Source organism: Chiloscyllium plagiosum, chromosome 3 (genome assembly GCF_004010195.1).
Source record: "Chiloscyllium plagiosum isolate BGI_BamShark_2017 chromosome 3, ASM401019v2, whole genome shotgun sequence".
NCBI classification, from domain to species: Eukaryota; Metazoa; Chordata; class Chondrichthyes; order Orectolobiformes; family Hemiscylliidae; genus Chiloscyllium; species Chiloscyllium plagiosum.
In genome coordinates, this window is record NC_057712.1 from 123,832,866 (window position 1) to 123,850,811 (window position 17,946).

Here is a 17,946-nt window from a genome sequence, read left to right on the forward strand (position 1 = left end):
CCCTGTAACCCTGCATTTCCCATGGCTAACCTACACATTCCTAAACACTATGGGCAATTTAGCATGGGCAATCCACCTAACCTGCACACCAAGGCAAGAAGCCGGAGAACCTGGAGGGAATCCACGCACACGTGGGGAGAATGTGCAAACTCCACACTGACAGTCACCCGAGGCTAGAACTGAACCCAAGTCCCTGGTGCTGTGAGGTAGCAGTGCTAACCACTGAGCCACGCTGAATGCAATTGGTTGAACTTACTGTCCTTCAGGAAGCCCTGCCTTACCTGGAAGCGAGTCCTCTCTGCTGCGTAAACCTGATAGTGCAACATTGCTTGCAGTACTTTCTTGTGGCCTCCAGGGACCAGACAAACCGCGCCCAGGATCTCCAGCACTGCGATCTTGGTCTTGATGTTCTCTGTCCTGAGGCTGTGGGAAATGATGTTGATGCTCTCCGGGTGAGCCAGCACGTGGGCCCGGCCTTGGGAATTGTTCATCAGAGCCTTGATGCACCCTATAACGGATGTGTGAATGCGGCTCTCTGACGTGTCATAGTCCATGCTGCGGAGGAAGTTCAACAGGCACGTAAGCCCGTCCAGTTCGATGAACCGCATCACAAACCTGTGGGTCAAAGAGCCGCAAGGTTAACGCACCGTTCGGTTTTCCCTCCATCTCCCCCAACCCCCTCCACCTTTGCTGCTGGGGTATCGCTGGGGCAGCAGCAACAAGACGCACTTTCTCGGGCACAAGCTGTACTAAAGACAACCAGCAGTCGACTGTTGTACTCCAGAGATAACAATGTCCACCCTCAGTCCAACATTCCTTACCTCCTTGTCCTTGGGCGAAGTTCCCCGAGCTTGGCTGATTCCAGACAGGATATTGTCCTGCTCCAAGCTGTGCTGGAATGAATGAATCCTCTCCACCCACTTTATCCACTTGCCCCATCAAGATTAACCACGAAAGACCCCCCCCACCACCACCACCCCTCCCCTCTGGTGGATGTTTTTCTTCAAACCAAATTGATTTTTCTTTAAAATAGTAGATTTTCATGCCCTATTAAATGTGCAAATTTTTTAGTGAGCACGTGAGAAGAAATAACATACGCACACAGGCTCGAAATAAGAAGTGGGCCCAACGAAAGATTAGGTTCAAAGATATATAGCGCTCAGTTGGAAAGGAGATGGCGGGACACTGATGGTTGAGCAGTCGGGTGAGGTTTTTGGCTCTGCAGGTCGGGCAGAAGTTCTTCGCTATTGTTTGACGGCCTTGCCTTTGAGGATCCCCTGACACAGGCCGACCTAAGGTTCCCCAACAGCCCTTGAAGCTTTTGACGTACCTGACACCGGAGAAATGCAGCAGACAGGGGCAAGAAAAATTGCTGGAGGTTGTGCCATTTCCGAAATAAAACCAAAATGGCAGACGGGTTGACACTTCCTTTCCCCTCCCAACCTCCGGAATGACCAATAAATGCTGGCAATACCCAAATGAACAAACAAAAGATACCTCTCAGCCAGATCCTGCAATGATTCATAGAAGCGCTACAGTGTGGAAACATTTGGCCCATTGAGTCCACACTGACCTTCTGACAAGCATCTCATCCCACTACCCCATTTCCCATAGGTAATCCACCTAGTCTACAAATCCCTGGGTAATTTAGCATGCACATCTAACCTGCACTCCTTCAGATTGTGGGAGGAAACCAGAGCACCCGAGGAAACCCACACAGACACGGGGAGAATGTGCAAACTCCACACAGACAGTCGCCCAAGGCTGGAATCAAACCCGGGTCCCCAGCGCTGTGAGGTAGCAGTGCTAACCACTGAGCTACCATGCAACTTCAAAACAGCACTAACCAAAGGGGAAATCAGCCATAGGCAACCTGCCCCTACCTGCCAATGCAAAGTGCTGCCAACTGTCTCCATGCCAACAAGGTGTCGCTGTTTGGGACCCAGACCTCAAAGGATCAATTCTGAATGCGGCAGAACTGGAATTAAAGGAAGGCATCTTCGACCTGGCGAGGTATTGACCTTTTCAACTGTAATTCCACATTCGCTCAAATCTGGTTTTTCTTTAGACATGGGCTGAATAGCCAAAACCCCTCAGGATGTTTGGGAAGAAGAGGAGACTGGTGGGATAATGTACTGGTTGATTCATCTCCATTGCCAAAGAATTAAATGTTTCTGCTTTGGCATTCTTTCTTCATTGTCCACCGTCTGCTCAGCACAAATTGGCATTCACTCAAGCAGGCAGAATCAAAGGTAAGACCAGCCCCCAAAGCATCAAAAGTTAAACAGGACAGAGTCCTATCCTCAGGATCAGATAGATTCCATGTATGTTTTACTGTGAGTAGTGGTGAAAGAAAATCCTAACTATGAGGTTGGCACACATTAACCTCTAGTGAGCCTCATAGTGAGTTAGATGTGGCCCTTCCCAAAGGGAAATAGTCTGTCCCCACTTGCAGGAAACAGAGTCCTTCCTTCCTCTCCCATCATCCCACCCCCCAATATCCCCAACCCTTTCCCTCTCTCACCCTGACCATCTTCCTGTTCCTGGGGGGAAACATGGTAAAGCAATATTATGTCCTCCTTCAAATGAAATATCCGTTTTTCTTGCAAGTAAAGTTGCAAGACAGTCCTGTTAATGGCTCAGCCATAGAGGAGCTGAAGAGTATCAGCACCAGCTACATCACAACAGTGAGCAACACTTCAAAGCTACTTTGGCCTGGTGCTTAGAATATCTTGTGTACAAGAAAGTTGTTCTATGAAGGTGAGTCTATCCTTTGAAAAACCAACACATTTAAGATAACATAACTACAATGCTAATTCTGCTCCCTTCTACTGTTAGATTTGGTAATGTGGTGGCCATGGAATACTGATAATGTTTCTGGCCTAGTAATCCAGAGCGCCCTGCTAATGGGCACATGGGTTCAAATCCTAGTATTGCAGATGGTGATATTTGAACTCGGGGGTGGGAGCAAGCAAACAGACTAATGACAACCAGGCAATCGGAATCAATAATTGTGAAAACCAGCCTGGTTCACTAAAGTCCTTCAAGGAAGGAAATCTGTCCTCCTTACCCAGTCTGGTCTATAATCTGAGACTAGATCCACAGCAAAGTGGCTGACTCTTAACAATGGGCAAATCGGAATGGCCAATAAATGCTAGCAACACCCAAATAAACAAACCTCCCAGTCAGATCCTACAATGATTCATAGAAGCTCTACAGTGTGGAAACAGACCATTCAGCCCAAACTGACCTTCTGATGAACATCTCACCCCCTACCCTATTGGTAATCCAGCTAGCCTACAAATTCCTGGAGACAACGGGTCATTTAGCATGACCAATCCACCTGACTTGCGCATTTTTGGACTGTGGGAGGAAACCGGAGCACTCGGAAGGAACCCATGCAGACATGGGGAGAATGTGCAAACTCCACACAGACAGTCAGCTGAGGCTGGAACCAAACCCGGGTCCCTGGTGCTGTGAGGAACCAGTGCTAACCACTGAGTCTCCATGCCACCTCATGGCAACACAACCCAAAGAGGAAATGAGCCATAGGCAGCGTTAAGAAATTAAACTAAAGAAAGTTCCCCATCATCCCCCCGCTCCCCGCCACTTGCCTTCTCAGGTTTTTCTCCTTCCTGTCTCATCTCCGTATCCTATTACTTCAAACAATTAATAGTTAACAATTATGATTGAATTTAAAGTGACAGCCGTGAGCCAGAAACATCAAATAAAATACGTGATTTTGTTTTTTATTTGCTGATGGAAGTCTTAGGTACTGCTGAAAGAGGAGGAAGCAGTACAAGTTTCCCAGCCCACGAATCATTCCATCTAAAGCAAAGAATAAGATTCATTCATTTCTTTTTGAAAACAATAATTCATGGGATGTGAATGTTGCATGCCAACATTTATTGCCCATCCCTAATTGCCCTTGAGGAAGTGATGCTGAGCTGCTTTCTTGGACTGCTACAGTCCATGTGCCAGCCCTCAACACCGTGAGAAAGGGAATTCCAGGATTTTGAGCCAACGAACATTGAGGGAACGGCAATATGTCTCCGAGTCAGGATGGTTAGTGTGGTGGAGGGGAACGTTTGCTCTCACACACTGACAGAACAGCAGTCAGTACATCTGAATGTACAAGAAAAGGGAGTTTGGGATGGGGAGGGGTCTCTTCGAGGCACTATAGGTGTGAATGAGTTCTATCACACAGTCAGGCCTTAAAGCACAGTGCCCTAGCCTGTACAGCTTTATACTTGACTTAATGCTAAAAATCACACACCAGGTCCAACAGATTTAATTGGAAGCACTAGTTTTCGGAGCGCTGCTCCTTCACCTGATGAAGGAGCGACGCTCCAAAAGCTAGTGCTTCCAATTAAATCTGTTGGACTATAACCTGGTGTTGTGTGATTTTTAACTTTGTACACCCCAGTCCAACACCGGCACCTCCAAATCATGATTTAATGCTGTATTTGTTAAGTACTTATCACAGCCTGTGTCTAAGCCACTTTCCCTGCGTGCACTAGCAAGTCAGCATTTGTTGATCAGAAAGAAAAGAAAGTTGAAAAATCCAAAGGGAAAATAAATTCAGAGGCAAATGCACAGATTCCTATCTCTAAAATTATTGGGCATCAAATTATTGAGCATAAATCTTTCAGGCTTTTTTGGTATGAGATGATGGGGAGGGGAAAATAAACAGATACAGGAGGCTAGACGAAGCAGATTGTACAGGAGTGTGAGAGGAAAATACACTGAAGGTGAAAAATGCAACATAGTGAAATGAGAAGGCACGGGAAACATAATGTCACTGGTGAATATTCATTGATCGAAATGGAAATAAACTTTGGAAGAAATGTTCAAACCAGTGCTGATTCGTCATCACCCTATTTAGAAATCACAAATGATCCCATTGTCTCTAAAGTACTGGGTATGGCTTGTTGCTGTGAGTTTGTTAAAATATTGTGACATTTTGTAGACCACAGGCTTTGAATTCCACAGTGCTGTGTAGCTGAACTAATTTTATTTTGATTAATGAAGCTTAATCTCCACAGTAATTCTTCACTTTAATTAGAAGGCATGGGGCTGTGTCCATGTTGACAGGACTGAGATAGCTGAATGGCATTAAGAGTCAGATCCAGAGCACCAAGGCTAGGATCCTTGTTTGGTGGAAGCCTAGCTGACACAAGATATTTTTGTACAAGTGGGTCAGCCTGAACTGTGGCTCAGCTTGAAGACTGCAGCACCATCCTCATTAAGGGTGAGAAACTACAGGGCAATAGAATCATAGAGACGTACAGCATTGGAACAGACCTTTCCATCCAACCCGTCCATGCCGACCAGATAACCAAACCTAATTTCGTCCCATTGGACAGCATCTGGCCCAAATCCCTCTAAACCCTTCCTATACATATATCCATCGAGATGCCTTTTAAATGTTGTAATTGTACTAGCCTCTACTACGTCCTCTGACAGCTCATTCCATACACGCACCACCTGTTCTGCCTGGTCTAGTATGGTAAGGTTAAAAAAAAACACTGCCTGGTCTAACCAGAAGACTCTCGGGTAGCTAACAAAGTATCGTTTATTAACAACTAGTTACAGATTACCGACTTTGTGACAGAACCTTTAAAAGGGCTCTTGAGATGTCCCTACCTCTAGACCAGGACATCTGGGTTCAAGTCCCATTTGCTCCAGAGGAGTGTAGGAACATCTTCGAAAAGGTTGATTACAAAATACTTAGAGACCTGGATGTTGGGGCCAATCCTCAAGATCTGGAGATGTTCTACTCACAAGTCTAAATTACATCAGCAAAGTGGGTGGTGCTTATAGCTATCCTCAGTACTTTCAGACACATCTACCCCAGGTATTGAATTCATTGAAAATGCATTGCCTGACAATTAACACATGAATTTCCTTTTTTTTCTTGAAAATACCAGTTCTTCCTGGGCTGTGGTTTCATGAACTCCAACACAAGCCAATTGAGCTGAATGATTCTCAGAAATCCTCAAGAGAATTGCAAGGCTCGGTGACTCAGACAGGGAGATGTGTTCTCCCAGGACAGTAAAACCTGAATCTAGCCATGTGTAGCATGGCTCTCTATTCATTTGTATCATAGTGGCAACATGGACGAGTTGGGCCGAAGGGCCTGTTTCCATGTTATAGGACCCCATGATTCTATGTTGAGTGTGTGGTACTGGAAAAGCAGAGCAGGTCAGGTAGCCTCCAAGGAGCAGGAGAATCGACTTTTCAGGCAAAAGCCCTTCATCAGGAATTCCTGATAAAGGGCTTATGCCCAAAATGTCGATTTTCCTGCTCCTCAGATGCTGCCTGGCCTGCTCTGCTTTTCCAGCACTACACCTTCGACTCTGATCTCCAGCATCTTTATTCCAAGAGTCGATGACACTCTTTGGGTGTCACTTGCTGGGCCAGTATCTGTTGCCCATCCCTAATTGCCCAGAGGATGTTAAATCCCAAGTCATTTTAGGAAAGAGTGACCATAATAATTTGATAGAAATCTATGTAATTTTTAAAGTGAAGTGATTCAATCAGAACGCAGTGTCCTAAATTTAACCAAAGGAAACTAGAACGATATGAGATGAAAATAGGCAATGGTAGATTGGGAAACAACATTAAAATGTTTGGTTGTGGAAAGACGATGGCTGATGTTTAAAGAACTAATACACAGTTTACAGGAAAGACAAACAAATGCACGCTGAGAAAAATCTGGTAGGATTAGGCAGAGTTAACATGGATTTATAAAAAGAAAGGCATGTTCAACGTGTGTTTATAACAGATGTTTACTAGTCGATGCATTGATCACAAGAACAAGGAGGTTATGGTGGGGGAACTGTGTAAGAAGTGGTGAAGGCCATGGCTGGTGCACTTTTTTCACTTACTCACAGGATGTGGGTATCTCTGGCTAGACCAGCGTTTATTGCCCCGTGGCAGTTAAGAGAAAACCACATTGCTGTGGGTCTGGAGTCACATGTAGGCCAGACCAGGCAAAGATGGCAGAATTCCTTCCCTCAAAGGCATTGGCAAACCAGATGGGGGGTTTTTCACAATCATCATTAGATTCTTAATTTCAAATATTTTATTGAATTCAAATTCCACCATTTGCCATGGCAGAGATTTGAACCCAGATCCCCAGAACATTAGCTGAGTTGTCTGGATTAATACTGGAGTGATAATACGCTAGGCCAAGGCCTCCTTGTATCGCTATGCTCCCTTACCTATGGAAAGATATACTTGTCATAAAGGAAGTGCAGCAACAATTCACCAGAACAAATTCTTGGGTGATTGTCATACGAGAAAAGATTAAATAGTGTGGGCCAATAATCTCTGGAACTTAGAAGAATTCTAAACAGTACTTTAGAATGGTAATCTCACTCATAGTGCAAATACCTTACAAGGTCAGTGCAGGAAGGAGATTCCCCAGACTAGGGGAGGTAGAGCTCCAGAACCACTTCACCCAGACGGTGATGAATCTTTGGAACCCTCTGGCCCTTAGGGCCATGGTGGCTCAGTTGTCGAGTGTGTTCAAGACCGAGTTTGATAAACTACATTGAAAACATCAAGAGATACGGGGAGAGTGAAGGAAAATAGTATTGAGGCAGATGATTAGCCACAATCTGATTGAATGATGGAGTGAGCTCAAGGGGCTAAAGGGCTGCTCTGATTTCTTGTGTGGTAGATGTCAACATAGAACAGGAGATAATCCGGGCGAATATTATCCCTCAGTCATGACCGGGCCTACAGGTTGTTTGTCCCTTTGCTGGGGGATGGGATCAGATTGGGTGAAGCGGGGGGGAGGGGGGAATTGAGGGTGGGGGGGGGGGTGGGGGGGGGGGGGGGGGTTGGTGTCCCTGGCAATGGGAAGGAGCCATGGCTTCTTGACCACAGAAAGAAAGGCAGAATCAGGAACAGAGACATTCCAGTGCCCAGTTCAGCCTGACACAACTACTAATGTAACACTAAACTAACAGCACTGGCAGCAGACTGAGAACAGATCACAGACTCTCAGTCAATAATGATGTGTTTCATGGCAAGGCAGAGAGGAGGAGAAAGTCAATGCATGAAACAAGCCTTTCTGACTTGTGCCACTTTGAAGAATGGATGTAGAAATCCAATAAATAATTTTTAGACGATGTGAGAAATCAATCTGGCTGGTGGCCCTTGGTCTTTTTTTCTCCCTCTCAAACTGTTAGGCGACCGAAAGCAATTCTAAATCGGGTTGCAAATTGTAGGTTGAAAATGTGCATGCTCAGCTCTGGAAGAGTGCCCAGTCAAAAAGGAACACTGCGCATTCTTGAGCAGAGTTTGTCACCTAATTAAAGTGCTGTGGCCACCACAAACCTCCATTATACTTTACCTCAGGTGGCCAGGCAACTCTCTCCCTCCCTCGCTCCAGCCCTGAATGTCAACAGTCAATAGTGCAGCACTAATCGGTTGAACATGGGCCATGTAACCGAGCACCGCCCTTGAGGGGCAGGGGATTACCATCTGAAATGTACCAACAAGCCTGGCAGGAGGTTTTTGTGAAATAAAAAGGACGAAAGGTTGCCAAGAAAAGCAGAGAGCAGTTTAACGGCAGCAACTTGTGCAGATGGTCAACAGACTTTGGCAGCTCAAATGAAACACACGTTCTGCAGGGTCATCTTACTGTTATCGGCTAATGGTTTATTGGATAGGAGGGCCAGAAGGACCTCAGTTACATGGAGATACCAGAGAATCTGGATTGTTCCCCTCAGTGCAGAGGAGAAGAGTTGAAGGATTAATAGAGATGTGCAAAATCTTTGACGGAATATATACGAACAAAACATTTCCGTTGGCAGATTCAGTAGTAACTTCTGAAAGGGACACACCTGAAGGGGGAACGCTTGAGCAAGGTTATGGGGAAAGGGTAGTGGAGTGTGACTAACTGGATAACTCATTCAAAGGGCTAGTAACGTTAGGCTGAATGGCCTCCATCTGTGGTGGAAGATTCTATATCGAAGATTGAAACTTAAGACACAGGGTGACAGTGGTTTGATATCTGACTTTTGTCAGTTCCGTCACTGAACTGAAAGTCCACAGGTACATCTTGGTCTAGCTGGTCTGTGTCAGCCTCTTGTCGCAACAGGAGAGATTGGGCTGTTGAGGGGGAAAAGAGGTCAGGCTTTGATAACATCTCCACTTGTCCTCCATATAAAGGACTCTCTCAGAGACCAGAGGAAAAGCAGAGGGTCTAAGTCACTCTAACCTCAGGGTGAAGTGGCTCATCATCACCTGACAGTTCAGAACCAGCCAGGCAGGTGCTGACCAGCTGGCTCTGCCCTTCCAAATGGTTGTCTTCAACAAAATAAAAACAAGTGCAGTCCCTCTCATGCATATTTATCCTTCAACCAGCATCAGGAACAGAATTATCTTGGTCGTCGTTTGAGGGATTTTGACTCAAAGAATTTAGATTTGCTGATCATAAGTGGGTACAGTTCCCAAAGCAAGGGATCAATTGGCTGTGATGGAAAATAAAGAAGATGGGAAAGGTGCTACATTAACACAGATTTCGGTTCTCAATGTAGCATGGTCAGTGAATGGAGCTCTGTCCTAATCAAGGCCACGGTTGACCGAGTGTGGAAGCAAGGAGTCCAAGCAAAAGTGCAGTCACTCAGAATCGGGGGGGGAGTTCTCTGTTGGTTGGAGTCATACCTGACACATAGGAAGATGGTTGTTGTTGCTAGAAGCCAGTCATTGCACCTCTCTGCAGGAGTTCCTCAGAGTAGTGTCCAAGACTCAACCATCTTCAGCAGCTTCGTCAATGACCTTCCCTCCAGCATAAGGTCAGAGTGGAGATATTCACGGATGATTGCACAATGTTCAGCAACTCCTCAGATACTGAAACAGTTCATGTTCAAATACAGCAAGACCTGGACAATACCTAGGTTTGGGCTATTACAAATTAGTGGATAGCAAGCAAGGACTACCTCTAACAAATGATAATCTAGCCTTTGCCCCTTGACATTCAATGGCATTACCATCAGTGAATTCCCACTATTAAAATTCTGAAAGCTGACCATTGACCAGAAACTGAACTGGCCCAGTTCCATAAGAACTGTGGCTACAAGAACAGGTCAGAGACTAGGAATCCTGCAGTGAATAACTCACCTCCTGAATTCCCCAAGCCTGTCCATTATCTACAAGGCCCAAATCAGTCAGGGATTAAAAGCTTTTGGAGGGAAAGGCAGGAAAGTTCAGTTCAAGATTATCAGGCCAGCCATAATCACATTGAATAGTGGTGTGGACTTGATGGACTGAAAGCCTTGGGCTGCTTCTCCATCTTATGGTCTTGTGGAGTGTGATTGAATACTCCTACTTCTCCGGATGGGTCCAGCTTCAACAACACTCCCGAAGCTTGGACAAAGCAGCTCGCTCGATTGGCTCCTCAGACAATACCTTCCAACCCATGAGCACCACCATCTCGAAGAACAAGGGCAGCAGATACAGGGGAACACGACCACCACCTGCAAGTTCCTCTCCAAGCTGCTCACCATCCTGACTTGGAAATACATCTCCATTCCTTCACCGTTGGTGGGTCAAAACTGTAGAAGCCTTCTCCTCAGTGTAATTGAGTGTGTATAAAGGGACTGCAACATTCCAAGAAGGAACCTCACCATCATCTTCTTAAGGGAAATTAGGGATGAGCAGTAAAAGCTGTCTCAGCCAGCAGTTCCCACATCCCATGAGCGAATAATAAAAAATAAGGCAATTCTTCTAAACTCTAACGAATAAAAGTATAGTCTGTTTAGCCATTTTTGACAGGCCAACCCTTTCATCCCATGAACCAGCCTCTCCAATATCAGTACATTCTTTCTTAAATACGGGACCCAAGACTGTCTACAGTACTTCAGGTGTGACCTCGCCAACACGCTGAAAAGTTGTTAGGAGACTTTTCCATTTTTGAACTCCAACCCAGTAGCAACACAGACCAAAGTCTCATTACTTGCTGCACTAACATGCTAACTTTTGTGTTTCATGCACAAGAACATTTAGATGTACATTTTTTTAGATCCCTCTCCATTTAAATAATAGTCTGCCTTTTCATTCTTCCTACCAAAGTGCACGCTCCAACATTAAACTCCAAGAATTTGCCTAGTCCCTCAACCTATCTACATCATCTTGCAGTTTCCTTCTGTCCCCATCATAGAAAGCCCCTCCATCTATTGTGCATCATCAACAAATTGGGATACATTGCACACTGCCCTTCTTGGTTAACAGAGGTAGCAAGTAATTGAGGCATGAGGATTCTGAGGCATTCCTCGAGATACCTGCATGCAGAAATCCCACCCTCACTGGTGTTGTCCATGTCTTTGGGAGCTCTGGCAGTTAGCACACACCTCAGAGACACAGCTTCTGAAGATAGGATTCCCTCAATCAGACCCTGAGGACCTTTGAACCTGGGGGGAGCTGACCTGACAGGTTGGACGTACCTGTCAGTAGCTGACTCCCAGCACTGTGGGGGAGGAAGGCTTCAGATGGGGGCATTAATTGCACGCTCAGGGCCTTACTTAGTGCCTGAAAGGTCATGCACAAGTCTTCCTGTCTAGGATTTTAAACAAGGGGGAGTCAGAAAGGGAGCAGAGTTTCCACTCTCTCCGGTTAGGTGCCCCTTCCGGGTCCCAGCAGCGTGGGCGGACCGTCAGTATTACCTCCCACCTGGAACACCTCTTCCCGCAAAGTGTGCTAGAACTCTCTGCCGCAAATGAAGCCTGGGAGTCAGCGGAGGTTCTGAAAGCTGAGGTTTCCCAGGATATTCCACGGCATTGAGTCAAAGTGGCTGGACAAAGTTAAGGCACAGACCACCTGAGAAGGATGATGAACAGGTTTGAAGCCGTCAGTGCACTCACTCCTGATGTTCCCTTCCTCTGGTTGTATAATCAGCCTCTTTGAAGTGACTGAAGCAATAAATAAGTGGAATTGCTGCACTTCCTGCAGCCCTGAGTAAGTGTTTTGCCTGCAGGACCTATGGCTACAAGGATCTTTCAAATGTGAAAGATTAAAGACAACATGATGTGGAATCAATGTTATCCTATTACCATGGTTCTCCCATGTAATTATCCACGCCAGGGTTTGGCCTTGCCTTCTGTCTAAATTGGCAGCAGCAGTGTTTTGTTTGTTCATTTTCAATTAAATTCAGCGGGAATGCGACAAGGACTAAGAAGTTGTTTCCATTTCTGTGTGAGGTTTTCACTTGAACGCAGCAAAGTGTTTTAATGCTGAAAGCTAATCTGCTCGTGCCTTTCGTTTCCACTTAACGTCAAGAGGGAACATGACACATTCTCGGTGCTGCAGTCAGGTACACGGGTTAAGGGTGGAATCCTTCCAAGTTCTCATATAGTACAGTGCACTCCGACTCAATACAGATGGTGCAGCCCTCCAAAGTGAAGCACAGCGTGACCGTGTTAGCACATTTGTCACGGGAAATGAAGCCTGACCTGAGGAGCCCTTCCAGTGTGATCAAGGTGGCCCAGAGTTCTGTATCCAGCTCAATTTCCAGACTGAAAGTCCAACACAGCACACGCCAAACTGCAGCGGCGGAGACCCCCACTTGATCTCTTTGATCCCGAGCGCTCGCATCGATCCATCCCAGCATTCCGCTGTCTCTTAGGCTCCCTCAGTGTGGCCCCGTTATTACTGCAGTCTGTGCAAAGGAAGGCGATGCCCAAGTTCCTGTCCTCAACGTACTGTTCGCCATTCTCTGTCACTAGTTCCAGGCTCCCAAGCCAGCAATAGGCCAGGAACCCGGTAAATCCCACACCCCTATGTCACAACTCCATCATTGTTGCTGGGTCAAAATCGAGGAAATGGCGAAACGCAGTTCAGGAGGAGGCCGTTCGACCCCTCTGACCAGTGCCCACTCTTTGACAAGGGCTGTGTAGTTAGTCCCACACCCTTACACTTTCCCAGTGAAGCAGAAAATTCCTCTTCAAGTCTTCGTCCAGTTTCCTTTGGAAGGTTTAAACTGAGTTGCAACGCTCCAAAACACAGAGTACGTTCTCTGTCTCTGGATTCTTGTGCATCCCTGAGTCTAACTGCTTCGCCATTAAAGATCCTACTTTCACTTACTGAGGCCCCAATTCTCTGAAATTCACTCCCTACACCACCCCATTCCCCACTCCCCTACAACAAACTAACCTCACTTTCTGTGTTTAACACACTTCTCTCACTAAGCTACATCTTCAATTGAACTTTGGATCATCTGACCATTATGTCTTTACATGTCACAGTTATTTGATCATTCTACCGCGTACCAACTTGGACTGTTCTGTTATGTTAGTGTAAGTTGTTGTTCAGGCTGTTTTCACCACTGTTCCAAGCAATGCATCTCAGACCAGACCCACACACTGAGGAAACAGATGTTTCATTCAAACAAAAACAGCAATTCCTGGAAAAGCACAGCAGGTCTGGCAGCTTTTGTGGACAGAAATCAGTGCCTCTTCCTCAGAACTGCAATAGTTCCCTCATGTCCCTTTGTGTAGCTCTCCTCAAATGACTCTTTGGTGCTCTGTCAAAGGACAGCGGAGGAGTTCTCTCTCCTGGACAGTAAACTATTGTTCAATCAAGAACTGGTTAATCTGATCATTTATCATGTTGCTATTTGGACACTCCTGGGCTCAATTTGGCTGCTCTGTTTCGTCTGACACAATGTCAAACCCAAATAAGTGACAAGACTTCGCAACGTGCAGAGGATGGTACACAAGGTGGGCTCTGGCCTGGGAGACAAGTCCCGGAAGTGAATCCCAGAGGCAAGTCCAGGCTGGAGGCCAGCACATGGAGGCAGCAAGGCCTCGTGTTCTCAAACCCGGTAGGCCCGGGTTCAGTGGAGAGGACTATAACTCGAGTACTTCTTAAAGATACTTTTATTCTTATTGTAGATTTTGAGTTAATCGAGTACAGGTAGTTCTGCTATAATGCCATGGTTGTGTTCTTGTGCCCTTAAAGCATTGGTGGTGCAATCACATTACAGTCAATACAGATCTTAGAAGTTCGCACTTTATGAACAGTGTCCCCAATTCGTCAACCGTGTTACAGCAAATTCACGTTAATGAAATGCACGTTATGGCAGAACCACCTCTACTTTTTTAAAAAACTTTGTTTTCCTGTGCTAAACTTTCTTTTTTACTCTTTCAATTCTGGAACAACCACTTAAAGTACCCAGTATCTAAGATGGTGCCAAAGCGGTGACATTGCAAACTTTTCACTGCACTCATTTGAGTGCACGTCACAATAACGGCCATTCTATTCTAAAAAAAGGTAGTTAATTTTTTTCTTAGTATTTCAAGGCAATGTTAGCTCCTTGTGTAGAGACAAGGATGGGAGGCAGAACAGGGAGAACCCCAGACTGAGAAACACAAAGACACCGACAGAGCCGCGAATCAGAGAACAGCTGCCTGTAACATGGACAGATCCATCCTCCAGCAATCTGGTACCTCATTGGTTGTGTCCTAAGAGCTGTCTTAAGGCCTTCGACAACCGTGTTTCTCATCTCCATTTCCTCCTCATCAAAGGCAAAAACCGTCTGCATCTGTGAAAGAAACCAGATTCATTCAGCAGTCTGTCCTGGACAACGCTCCCTCCAAAACCATGCCCACAAATAATTCAGTGAAACAGCTGCCCCTTTACAGTACAGCACTGCCGTAGACACCAGGTCAACAGTGCACTGGCAATTGCCTGTGGTGAACGGGAGAAAGGCCCTTATGGATGGGCATTGCAAGGGATCTGCACTGAGACAGGGAAAGAATCGCTGCATTCTCATTGGATTTCCAAAGCAGCAACAGGAAAAGGGAAGGGTCGAGGAAAGAAATGCCAGAGATTCTGACCACAACATCCGAAATCCTTGCCAACCAAGATGGAGTGCAGAACAGTTCACAGCTGAGGGACAGAAAGGAAGGGCGAGTGGGTGTAAAGGTGGGGAGAAAAGAGGGATGTGGGGAGCACATAGTGAGATTTGATTCTAAATTGGACGTGTTGGGGGAACGGGAAGCTAACTTGGATCAGCATGAAAGTGGGAGAGACACCAAAACTGCCAAGAGATTGAGGGATTGGTTGATTGATTGGTTTATTGAAAGACCTCACGAAAAGTGAGAGGCACAAGGTACTGCTTTAAAACCCAGTCCTGTTTGAATAAGCAGAGGGGTTGGCAGCAACAACTTGCATTTGTATAGCCACCTTTATGCAGCAAAGTACCCCAAGGCACTTCAGAGAGACAATGGCCAAATAAAATGTGGTACCCTCAGTGGGAGTTTGGTGTGAGATGGGGTTGGGATGGGGGCCTGGAATGCACTGATGGTGGTCTACACACTGCTTCCCAGGCCTGATGAGGCCTGATATCTGGGGAGGCTGGACTCCATTACAAACAGCTATCTGCCCCACCATAGCAAGTAGCCACCAAAATAAGGGGAGCAACTCCTCCTTCAAGAAAGGTGGGCTACAGTGACGTGTAAAACACACCCAGAGAAAGTGATACGCCTCACTGCAGAAAAATTTGAATGCATCGAGTCCCTACAGTGTAGAAGCAGGCCATTCAGCCCATCAAAACCACCCTACGGGAGAATGTGCAAACTCCACACAAACAGTCACTCGAGGCTGGAATCGAACCTGGGACCCTGATGCTGTGAGGCAGCAGTCTAACCACTGAGCCACTGAGCCTTGCATGAAGCTGCAGTGTGGACAGAGGCTTGACCATGATTAATTCTGTAAAGCATTCACAAGTGCCCTGTGGGTTGGCCCATGCTACCTACAACAGCAGGCTTCCTCCACTCTCAGTGCTCAGGGCCTCCCCAGCCTGTGGAACCCACTCACCATGTTTAACTGCATTTCCCGGCCGTGCGCCACTAATCCCAGGTGCAGTGCGGGGTCAGGAAAGAAAATCTGATTGCAAAGTCAGGAATCCCAATCTCAAATCCCCTTCCCCCGTCTCCGTTACCTCATCCAGCCCTCAAACTCTCTGCACCTTGGGGGAGGTGATGACCGAGTGGTATCACCGCTAGTCTCAGGTTACATTTCAGCAATCTGCGTTCGAATCCCACCACAGCAGATGGTGAAGTCAATGGAAGTCTGGAACTAAGAGTCTGATGGCATGCAGACCATTAGTGATTTGAGGGGAAAAAACCCATCTGTTTCCCTACAGGGATGGAAACTGCCTTCCTACCTGGTCTGGACTATATGTGACTCCAGACCCACAGAAATGTGTTTGACATTTCACAGCCCCCTGGGTAATTAGGGATGGACAATAACTGCTGCTCCAGCCATCCTACGAATGAATAGAAACTCTCCTCCAAATCAGGCCTCCTCGGAATCCCGGATCTTAATCATTCCATCATCAGAGATCTCAAAAAGCTCTGGAATTCTGTGCCTCTCTCCTCTTCGGCCGTGTGCCACAAAGGGTCTGGAGGTTGCAGCTTTGAGCACTGCCCACTGGGATGCAGATCACTCAGACTTCTCTGGTGAATCTTTAAATGGGTTGGTGCTGGTAGGCTGGTTGGACTGTCTATAATCCGCTAGGAGCACTGGACGAGCACAGAACATTACAGCGCAGTACAAGCCCTTCGGCCTCGATGTTGCCCCGAATTGTGAAACCAATCTAAAGCCTATCTCACCTACACTATTCCATTTTCATCCATATGTCTATCCAATGACCAGTTAAATACCCTTAAAGTCGGCGAGTCTACGACTGTTGTAGGCAGTGCGTTCCACACCCCTACTACTCTCTGAGTAAAGAACGCAATGCTACTGCTGGGAGTGGGCTCAGGATTCTTTCATATGTCGTGGGCTGCAGTTTCTCAAAACAGCAGATTTGTGGAGGATTAAAATAGATGCAAGATGGGAAACAGGAATAAGCAAAGGAATATTTACTGGTTCCCCACGCACAGTGGCTTCACTGAACTTTGCATGTGTGCTCAAGGCAGTGAGTTGCTGGAAGAAAACAGTCAACTTTCCATCTTGACGGATAAACAAGAATTATAGGAAGTAATGGATGGAAATCAGGGCAGCAGATTTGCTCCATCTGGATGTTAACAGCAGGGGGGATTAACAACAATCGCACATGGTCCCCTTCCTGAGAGAACATGGAGCAGCGATATGTTTTGAAAGGAATGATTTATCTGGAGACTCATTGCTCACCCACAGCTGTGATCTTTGCAGTTTGAGGGCATTAAATGAGCAACCCTTTGCTGAGCCTGTCCTGGGTAAAGGACATCAATTATTAAACATGCTTTTTTTACACACCCGCTGGTGTGTTTTCTGCTTTTGTTGCAGATTTGCAGCTTGTTACTTAGTCGAGAGGAAGTAGATGAAAAGCATTCCCTGGTGTGGGAAGCCTCCAAAGCAATAGGGCACAACCTCAAATTTAGACAGTGACCAATTGGTGGTGGTGGAGGGGAGGTGGGGGGCGCATTTCAGAAAATATTTCCTCATTACTGAAATCAGTAGGGCCCCAAACAAGCTGTTGAGACTGGGGAAAGGTGAGATCATTGGATTTGGAGTAAGCGTTGGTGTTAGGGTTACGATCCCAAAGATACCCAAGGGACAAATACAGGGGCAGGAAAAGATGGGCCCACTGGCCTCCTTCTCTGCCATAACACTTGTGTGATTCCAGGAAATCAGACATGAGCACATTGACAGGCGAAAGGGGCTTGACTGCCTGAATGGCCCACTTCTGTTCTGAAAGAAGTTTAAATTACAATTCAGATCGGAAGGAGTCAGCTGAGGCAATACACACATCCCCACACACAGATACACACACGTATACACATACAGATACACACAGATACAACACAGATATATATATACACACACACACCGGTATACACACAGATACGCACCCCCCACACACAGGTACACACATACAGACACATACAGATACAACACAGATACACACACACACTTATACACATACAGATACACACAGATACAACA

General features: G+C 46.3%; 1 protein-coding gene across 5 annotated transcripts in view; it reads right to left on the minus strand.

The window, feature by feature from the left end:
- Positions 1–17,946, minus strand: part of daam2 (dishevelled associated activator of morphogenesis 2) — a 326,991-nt gene that overhangs the window by 130,326 nt on the left and 178,719 nt on the right. For all 5 annotated transcript variants that reach the window (XM_043687248.1, XM_043687244.1, XM_043687246.1 and 2 more), the window contains exons 5-6: positions 14,460–14,554; positions 282–615 (exon numbers count right to left, since the gene is read on the minus strand). In XM_043687248.1, the coding sequence (XP_043543183.1) occupies positions 282–615; positions 14,460–14,554 (429 nt within the window). The remainder of the gene's footprint in view (positions 1–281; positions 616–14,459; positions 14,555–17,946) is intronic.